At 65.6% G+C, this 9,681-nt stretch overlaps 2 protein-coding genes across 2 annotated transcripts; one reads left to right on the forward strand and one right to left on the reverse strand.

Annotated features, from left to right (window-relative positions):
* Positions 1-153: 153 nt before the first annotated feature.
* On the forward strand, positions 154-1,445 carry MNEG_6807 (hypothetical protein; the record flags this gene model as incomplete). The annotated part of the gene is made up of 4 exons (XM_014044720.1): positions 154-159; positions 419-541; positions 700-1,110; positions 1,431-1,445. The coding sequence occupies 4 exons, from the start codon at positions 154-156 to the stop codon at positions 1,443-1,445; spliced, it is 555 nt and encodes a 184-aa protein (XP_013900174.1).
* A 5,452-nt stretch (positions 1,446-6,897) lies between these two features.
* MNEG_6808 (hypothetical protein) lies at positions 6,898-7,671 on the reverse strand (the record flags this gene model as incomplete). Its single annotated transcript, XM_014044721.1, has 1 exon — positions 6,898-7,671. A coding segment is annotated over one exon (774 nt), but the record flags the coding sequence as incomplete, so codon positions are not given.
* Positions 7,672-9,681: the final 2,010 nt, after the last annotated feature.

The raw sequence follows: 9,681 nt of genomic DNA on the forward strand, positions 1-9,681 counted from the left end.
CCCCCCCCCCTGCGCAGGCTGCCGGCGGCCGCTTGGTGCAGCCAGTCGGCCGCCGCAACACGCAAGTACCCCCACACCCTAGAGCTCGTCCAGGTCAGCACAAAGCCCTGCCCTGCGGCTGAAGCTGAAAGGGCAGCTCGCATTTGCCTTGCCATGCCAGTTCTTCCTTGTCGGCTGGCCTTCTCGGCCCCAGCCCGCCTCTGCAGTTGCCGGATTGACAGTTTTCGGAGCCTGTTTTGTAAGCTGGCAGTGCCCTCCCTGTTTCCATGCGCCGCCGTCTGCCGCTGTGCTCCACTAGTGTTCTACATCAAAAAAGTGATGTGGCAATGAGAGAAACTGCCTGGCGAGGGAGCTACGGCCCACCTGCCGTTCGCTTGGTTGCTGACCTGCCCCTTGCGCAACGCGTGCGGTTGCGCAGGAGGGCAGCCCGGGGGGTGCCCTGGTCGGCGTCCACAGCGCCCTCGCCAACACGCTCGCCGCCGCGCTGCTGGAGCGCCGCGCGCTGCCGCAGCTCGGGGAGTACACCTCCATACAGCGAGAGGTGGGCGGCAATCAAGTCAAATCAATAAAAAGCCTTGCAACACCCTTCGTTTGCTGCCACCATGCACTGACTCGCACCGCGCGACACGCTTGAGTGCACGCGATTTGGACAAAGCGCTCAAGCGCCTGGCTGCAACAACACGGATGTCGCCCGCGCAGGTCGCGCTCCCTCAGCTGCAGCCGGCGGCAGAGCCGGGCAGCGCCGCCAAGCGCGGCAAAGCCGCCCCGGCCAGCCGCGTCGACTTTGTCTTGACGCGTCCGAACGGCGGCAAAGTGTATCTAGAGGTCAAATCTGTGACCCTGGCAGAGCCCTTTGAGCCAGATCACGCGCACGGCCTCACGGGCGCGGCTGCTGCGGCCGCCGCCGCCGCCGCGGCGGCGGCAAAGGCGGGGACCGCCAAGCGCGGGCGCAAGCGGGCGGCGGCTGGGGAGGGCGGCGGCGCGGCGGACGGCGCGGCTGTGAAGGCGTCTGGGGCCACGGAGGCGGCGGCGGCGGCGCCGGGGGAGACGCGGGGGCGAATCGCTCTGTTCCCTGACACAGTCAGCGAAAGGGCTCAGCGCCATGTCCGGGTGCGTGTGTGTGCGCGCGCGTGTGTGTGTGTGAGACGCACGTGGGTGTGTGAGCGGGGGTGCAGGACGAGGTGTGGGGTGGGAGGAAAGGCCGGGCGGAGCGGCGGCTTGAGAAGGGGTACGTAAGAGGCTGGAAAGGGAGCGCCAGGGACCCAGGCACAGCGGCGGCAGGTAGCGTTCCACACCACAACTCAAGCAGGCGGCGCGGGTCGCTCGCGCGCGCCTGGCTCTACCAGCGTCGCGCCCGCCGGGCCTCTGTTTGCGCGCCTGCACGGCACCCAGCTTGTGAATTCATTTGATCAAATTTGGCTTGGCGACAGAAGCGCCCCGCCTGACCGCCCGCCCGCTCGCCCCCTGACCTCTCGACTTCCAATTCCAGGAGCTCACCGCTCTGGCCGCCGCCGGTCATGAAGCGGCCTGCCTGTTTGTCGTGCAGCGCAGTGACGTCACCGCCTTCGCGCCGGCCCACCAGAAGGACCCGGCATACGCAGAGCTCGTGGGCCGCGCCGCAGGGGCAGGCGAGCAGGGCGGGGTCAGAAAGCAGGGGCGGGGCAGGGTTTTGATGTTAGGTTTAGGGCCAAGGCTTTGCTGCCGCCTTTGTTCCAAGGGTGGCGCGGGTTCAAGGGGCGGTGCAGTGGGCTTGGCGCCCTGCGGTGAGCTGCATGGTGATTGTGTTGAGTGCTTGACGCCAGCACCCCCAGGCGCAAGGCTGCTCCATTGTATGCAACGCATCGTTTTCAGAAAGTCAATCAAAGTTGCTGCACAGCCGGCCGGCTAGACAGTTGTACACAGGCTAAGCTCGTGGACTTGCGTCTCTTGCGGCAGCAACAGGGCGCGGCTGTTGCAGCACGGCTGCGGCTGGGGGCTGCCGGCGATTCAACGAGCTTGGCAAGGCTGACCCAAGCAGCTGCCTGCGCTCACTTCAGCTGCAGTTCGCTGATCAAGCACATCCCCCCCTCCCACACACACACATGCCAACATACGCACCCACACCACACTCTCACCCGTATGCGCACACACATTGCACCCACACCAACATGCATGCACTCACACTCAGACACACAATTTTCTGTGGCACACACCAAGCAGGGGTGATCATTGTGGCGGTATCCTGCGAGGTGCGGCCAGGGGGCATAACAGGGGGCGGCGCCGGCGACGGTGGTGGCGGCGGCGGGGGCAACGGCGCCACAGGGGCGCCAGGGGCGGGGCGCATTGTCCTGTCTGCAGCAGATCTGCCGGTCTTGGTGGATTACAAGAGGGCGCCCAACGCGGGTGCGCAGGGCGAAGGCGTTGACGGCGGGCAGCAGCAGGAGCGGCAGCAGCAGCAGCAGCAGCAGCAGCAGCAGCAGCAGCAGCAGCAGCATGAGATGGCAGACGGACAGGAGCAGCAGCAGGCAGGAGACGCACAGGAGACGCAGCAGCCAGCACGCCCCAGGAAGGGCCGTCGGGCCAAAGTCAGCGGCACCTGACATTTCAAAGTCCCTTTAGGGCTAGTACAGGAGAGTCGTCATTTACTCATTCATCAACCAGCATCACAGCTGCTGCAAGAAGACCTGCAAATCAAGTGCGACTGTAATAGAAATACGATCTGCATGTGTCTACACCTAGGTGCCCTTGGCTCGTGTGTGACACCCCCGTGTTGCAAGCCACAGGGGGCTCTGAATTCTGGGGTCGCCGTCGGCAAGCTTTGTGGGCATCCTGTACAAGAGGGCAGTGATTCATGGGACATGCAGCTCGCCGGCCTCAGGGCCGCGAGGCGGCAGCTCCGCCCCCTGGGGGCAGGAGGTTGTTGGCAGGTGAGTCGTGTGTACGAGCCGCCAGGAGGAGTTGCCGGCAGAAGGGCAGGGAGCAGGGGGTACGCACCAGTCTGAACGAGTCAGGTGGGGCCAGGTGGCAGGGGCGAGTGCTGGGTGAAGCGGTGTGAGCAATGCCAGCCGCCGGTGATGGTGTGCAGGGTGCAAAAAGGGGCGGCGCACCCCTCAGCAACAAGTGGCAGCATTGCTGGCCTTGAGAAACCACGAGCAGAAATGGGGGCAGGGCAGAGGCAGGGATACCCAAAAGTCGCGATCCAACATGCAGTGTGTAAGATCTAGACAAACGAATCAACCAGGTCCGCCTATGCACGTGGGCCCCAAGTGTCCCATCCAAACCAGACCAGATGGTGAAGGGTGACTCCACGGAACGGCCGAGGGGGGTTGCGAAGCAAGGGGCACACCACAATCTGATGCAACAGGTCAAGGCATGTCAACGCCGACCTGGCACCGCCAGCAACCCACTGAATGTTGCAGGGGGGCGGGGGTCACCGCCAACGATACGCGCGCAACGCAGGTACGGTCGATCCCCACCGCTAAAGAAAACGCGCGAGGCGCAAGGGCCTGTCTGCAAACAAGGGGAGATCATCTCGCACGCGGTTGAAATGAGGGGCCGTGCCGCCAGTTCAGTGCCGCGCTGCATCACACAACAATCCACGTCAGCTCCCCACCCCACGTCCCGGGCCGCGCGAGAGCAGCCGTTGTTCCAAGTGCTCGTCAATGGTGCTCGCACCCCGACACCCTAAAACCTACACCCAGATCCCCATCATGGGGCTCTCATTGCCTACCATGATCCAGCCACCGGCCCCACCAGCAGCCTGCCTGCAGCCGAGGCCCGTGGGGCACACAGTGGCCGGCACCCCGCGCAAACACGCGGCGCTGTGCTGGCGCCGCTAGGGGTGTCCAGACGTGGAACGGCGGCAGGCAGCGGGCGGCGGGGCAAGTGTTGCTGCGTCCTCTGCAATCACGCGGGTGATGGCCGTCACCTTTGGGGAGCAAAATGGGGCAAGGGGGTGGGGGCGTTTGTCAGTCTTTACTTGGAATTGATTCGTTTGGCCGTTTGGGGCACGGTTGAGGTTTCAGGGTCTAGGGTTTGGGTTTAGTGCAGATTTGGCTAGTACGGGTTTAGCGGCATGCCTCGGGTCCTTTTCGTTGGCGACGACAGCTTTCCATAAAGGCAAAAGTGCGCGGACTGTACTGCCCTTGTTCACAGGCGTCGGATCCCAGGTGGGCCAGCCCCAGTGCTCGTGGGTGGGAGCCGTACATCCCCCCTGTGGCTGCGCACTGGCCCTGTGAATAAGCAACCTACAAGGACCCCTCTCTTTTCACTCCCCGAAGGCCCCGTCCCGTCGTGGCGCTGCACACTCCACCCCGCCCCCCTTTTGCATGGGTTGCCTCGGGTCGATTCGGCCCCAAACCCTAAAACCTGACCCAAAACCAATCATGAGAATTGCAGACAACTGCAGGAAATCGACAGTGCTGGTGTTGCTCACGTCTGGGAATAGGGGGTACGAGAACACGGCCGCCCGCGCCAGCTGCGCCGCGTCCAGCACGCCGCCAAACACGAGGGCGCAGAGCATCAGCCTGCGGCGCACGCGGCGTGCGGAGTTGAGGGTTTAAGGTATACTTTTAGGGGCGTGGCAGGCCCGTGCGGCGCAGGCGCGGCAGGCAGGCGCGGCGCGGCAGAGGAGGCAGGCGAACATGTGAACCGCGGCGTGGCAGAGGCTTGAGCTCCGGTTGGGTGCTTGGTAGGCTTGGCAGCTTCAGGGATGTGTGGTATGGCACTGGATAGCGAGCCAGCCGGCAGAGAGGCCGCATGCGAGCACTCAAGCGGCTACTGAATGGCACTTTGCATCAGCCTCATTTTGACGGGCAGGTCGTGCAGCTGCACAACAGAGGAACCCAATGGCAGAGAGCCTCGCTGAGCGTCATGACGTGCCCTCTCACCTCAGGGCATGGCGCTTGCGAAAGCTGCAGCCCAGGCCGTCTGCATTCTCCGTGGCCGCTATGGCCGCACCCCTAGTCCAGGGGAGCAGGAGGGGCGAATGCGGGTGGGCCGTTTGGTGGGTAGCAATGCGTGTTTGTGCGGTGTGGTGAGGCACGTGGGATACCTCTTCCCCTATATATCCACTAGCGAGGGTCTGTCTGCAAGGCTCTCCGGTCAACACCTTTGCTGCACATAACAAGGATCAGCGCTGAAACCCGCCTGTGCAAGCAGCGCGCGCAAGCAGCCGCTCTCGCCCAATCAGCGGGCCCGCCGCCGCTGCCGGGCCCACAGGCCGCCTTGCCGCCGCCTGCCGGGGGGGCCGGCAGCTCGCAGTCTGCCGTGTCCAGTGGAACCGCGTCGTCGCAGCCTGAGCCCTGGCGCTCACCGCTGGTCGCGCCCGGTTGCTGGCTGCAAAAGGCCCAAATGCACCCGCAGCCTAGCTTGCTCCGACAGCGCTCTGCGGTGAGGGGGCGAGCGGCAGAATCGGCCGTGTGTACTTCGGGAAATCGAAGGAGTGCAACTAGGGCGAGGAGGGCCGCTGTGCTAGGTCCTGGGAGTGCTAGGTCCTGAGAGGGAGTGCTAGGTCTGAGAGGGAGTGCTAGGTCCTGAGAGGGAGTGCTAGGTCCTGGGAGAGGGTGTATTTGATCCCAAAGCAGGCCTCAGCATTAGAACCCGCAGCTGCTTGCTCGCCGTCACCCAGGCGTCATTGTTTATTCTGCGTGCTGCATTAATTCTGTCCATGTCAGGCGACCCACTTGGCCACATGCCGGGAGTAGAGCTCGTAGACCGCCACGACAGCCTCCACCTGGCAGTTATTTTGGATGGTTCCGCAGGATACAACGTGGGCCGTCGCGGCGCAGGCGGGTGATGGTTCCGCAGGATACAACGTGGGCCGTCGCGGCGCAGGCGGGTGCGCAATGATGCAAGTCAAATTGACTAATCAGTTGCCCTTCACAGGTCGCGGTTGCAGCACCCTGCAGCGCTCGTGGTACCCAGGCTGCCAAGCAGACAACAACGATTTCTGATCGCTGGGAAACACACAAGCTCGGTCCATGGGATACGGCCGGCCCGCATGAGAAGAAAAAAGCCGTGCTCGCCCTCGCACACACGCACATGCGGGGGGGGGGGCAGACGCCAGCGCGCACCCGTACCTGAGCCGGCCGCAGGGCGAGCTGTGACGCAGCGCGGCGCCAGAACGCGTCAGAGGTTTCCTGGGGGCGCCCTGTCTCCAGGTTGAGGCCGGCTATAGGGTAAACGGCTCCTGAGGTGGGGAGGCGGGATCGCGTGGCGGGGCTGTGAAGGTGGGATGCGACGCGGTTCAAGGTGGCTTTGGCGGAGATTAAGGATGGCTGTCACAGCCACAGCCCAACGGGGCGCGGCGCAGCGCGGGTGGGGGTGGGAGTGGGCCTTTGGCGTATGCAGGGTTGACCGGGGTGCCGCGGCGGCGCCCCCCGTTAGATCGACCTGCAAGCCTCGCGAGACGGCATTGCAAGCAAGGGGTTGCGGGCCGATTCAAGGAGGTCCCAGCAGCGCTTTGATCGCCACGATTGGCAGGATCAAGGAGGTTTGGCCCCGGCAATGGGTGCATGCTTGGTGTTGCTGCCGCGCAATGCGCCGCGTTTGATGGCTCCACCCGGTCAAGGGGCAGCATTGCAGGCCGAGTGAGTGCAAGCAAGGTTGGGGTGGCTCACCAGGGTTCAGCAGGATGACGCACTTGAACACCCTGAGGTTAGTCATGGTGGCAGCATTGAGAGGGGGGGCGGGGCGCCGGAGGGACAGGGAGGATGCACGTCAGTCAGGGTGTGTTGCCGGTGAGTCAGGGATGAGAGAGCGCGCACGACACAGGACTTAGCTAAGGTTGCCAAACGGGAAGAACAGAGGGGAGGCCACCGACCCTGTGGCCATGGCGCTCAACTCAACAGCAGGGTCCCCCGGGGTGTGAGTGGGCTCGGCAGAGTGCATGGGTTTAGTGAACCCATGCGAGGACGCTCACACGATGTGCTCCGCCACCAGCGCCTGCAGGCACTCCAGCGCCTGGCCCTGCCGCCGCTGCTCTTGCTGCTGCGTGCTATCACCACCATCCGCGATCCCGCCGCCGCCGCCGCCCTCGCCAGCCCCGGCCGGCCGGTGCCGGCCCAACCACCTCCCGCCCAGGCTGTCGCCACCAGCATCGCCCAGCGCCCACGCCGACCTCATTGCCGCCGCGTCCGCCTCCTGATGCGCCGCTAGAAGCTGCCTGGAAGCTGCTTGGACAAACCCCTGCCAGATTGCCACCACGTCTGCGGATCGCAGCGCCTTCACGGCGTCAACAAACTGCACGCCACCGCTGCGGCTGTCGCCGCCGCCACCTCCGCTGCCGCCAACACCATGAGCACCTGCCTCAGGTGGCAGGCCAGATGCAGCAGGGGCAGGGGCAGAGCCAGCCCGGCCCGGGCTCTGGATGCCGCTTGGTGCCACGCCGCACGACCAGGCCGCCGTGGCCGCTCCTGCTGCTGCTGATGACGGCGCCGCCGCTGCCGCCGCAGTAGCTGCCGCCGCTGTATGACCTCCGGCGGCCTGCAGCAGGCCCGTGCGCCCTGTTTCTGCTGCGGCCCCTGCGCCTTGCGCGTCAGCGTCTGGCGCGTCAGCAGCTGGAAAGGCGGCGCCGGGCGTGCAGGCGGGCGTTTGGCGGCCAGGCGCGCAGCCCCCAGGGGCGCCAGCCACAGCCGCGGCAGGCTCTCGTGTGAAGGGCCACTTGACTCCGTAGGAATCCATAATCCTGATCTGCGGGCACAGTATGCGTATGATGACAAACATGACGAAACAACACACACGCTCTGTCACAGATGTGCAGGGGTTGGTCTGCCAGGGACGCGTTGCCCAGTCACGCACCACCACCCCCTCGGCCCCGGCGGGCGCAAGCAGACACGGCGCCGTCGCGCTCGCCATGTGCGCAGCAGCTGCTGGCCCTCACGTGCTCCTCTTGCCCCTGCACCGCGCACTGCAGTATGCTGCAGCGCACACGCAGCGCGTTATTCTCTGCGGTCAGCTGCTCGCATTCTGACAGGCGACCCAGGACCTGCAGTGAAGGGGTACGGAGTCCGGCCATGCAGCGTGTGTGGGGGGGGTGACAGGGGTGTGGAGAGTGTGTGCAGTTCAGGAGCGAGTAGGCCAGGGCTGGAGAACAGTTGAATTAACGAATGTGAAAGTGAGGTGAGGTTGATGATGTGGCACGGGCGGTTGGGGCAAGCTTTCCAGCAGAGGGAAGGTATCAGCGTGGCGAGGCTGCGTCGGAGAGTGCTGACTGCAGGGCTCTTCAGTCGGGGAGCGGGACCTTGCCTAAGGCCGGGCCCCCGCATGCTGTCGCTGGCACCGACGGTGGGTGCCGCCGTGCACGGCACGCGAAGGTTCAGCCGGAGTGCAGCAAAACAGGGCAGCTGGGTCGGCGCGGCCCCGCCGCAGCAGCGCCGCGGCCCCACCTGACCCTCCAGCTCTGCAATCAGAGACTTCTGGCGCGCCCTGGAGTGCGGAGCAGCGAGCACAGGGGGGTTTGGGCGGCCGCCGCCATGAGGCCTTTTGGGACGCAGTGCATTCGTGTTCTCAGATGAAGGAATGAATATTGACAGGTGCAGGCATGGGCTGACGATGAGACGCAGCGGCACCCAGCAATCGATGCGTGGCGGCTGCGCCACGCGTCTGCGATATAAGCGGGGACCCAGCGCGGAACATCTGACGCGCTCGCCGCACGTGCTCTGCAGCCCGCTGTGATGACATGGCAGCCTTTTCTTCACACCTGAAGCGCTGAGAGGAGCCACGCCTGCGGGCCCCCTGCCCCCTTGCAACAGCCGCTGTCGCGCGCCCGTCCGCAAATATCGCAACCGCCGTTGTCCCCGCATCTGCTAGTGGGGCGCGCGGCGCGCCGGCGGCGGCGCTGGTGGTGCAGGACGCCACCTCCTCGCAGGCCAGGGGCTGCTGCTGCGGCCCCGCCCCCAGCAGGCGCCCCGCGGGCCCGAGCCTGAGCTGCGGGGCGCGCGGCAGCAGCGGCGCGCTCTGCAGCGCCCGCGCGGCGCCGACAGCGCCGAAGAGGCCGCCCTGGGAACTAAACAGGCTCATCCCCGGTGCCTGCTGCGCCTGCTGCGCCTGCTGCGTCGCTGTCTGCATGGCGATAGGATTGCGCTGCAACGCAGCTCCGATGGGTCGCAGCTGAAACAGGCCGGCCGCGATCTGCAACAATTCAAAGCCGGGCGGCACATGGAGCAACGTGCCGCCCGCTGCGCGCAGTGGCCGCGCGCCGCGGGCCGCCACCGCGGCGACCACGGCTTCTGGGGACGGCGCGGCGACTTCTGCTAGTACTGCTGCCGGGTGGGTTGCTGATGTGGCCGCGGAGGGGTCGATGACTGATGCGTCTTGCTCTTGCTTGATGACGACTGCGACGGGTGCTGACGGTGCGGATTGCGTTGTGGGCAGTGGCGCGAAGTGCTGCGGGTTCGCGATGCGCTGCTGCTGCTGCTGCTGCTGCTGCTGCTGCTGCTGCTGCTGCTGCTGGTGGTGGTGGTGGTCTTCCTCCTCCTGCTGCTGCTGCTGCTGCTGCTGCTGCTGCTGCTGCTGCTGCTGCTGCTGCTGCTGATGCTGGTGCTGATGCACTGGCTCACGCCGAGACTTCATACTGACTGTGGCGGGGCAGCTGCGCAGGAGCCTGACAAGGGGGCACAAAATGACAGGCAGCGGTGTTGCACAGGGGGTGGTGGGTGCGTAAAGGGGCTTGTGCTGGGCGGCAGGCGCATGGGGCAGGGC

Source organism: Monoraphidium neglectum (assembly GCF_000611645.1).
Source record: "Monoraphidium neglectum strain SAG 48.87 unplaced genomic scaffold scaffold01144, whole genome shotgun sequence".
NCBI lineage: Eukaryota > Viridiplantae > Chlorophyta > Chlorophyceae > Sphaeropleales > Selenastraceae > Monoraphidium > Monoraphidium neglectum.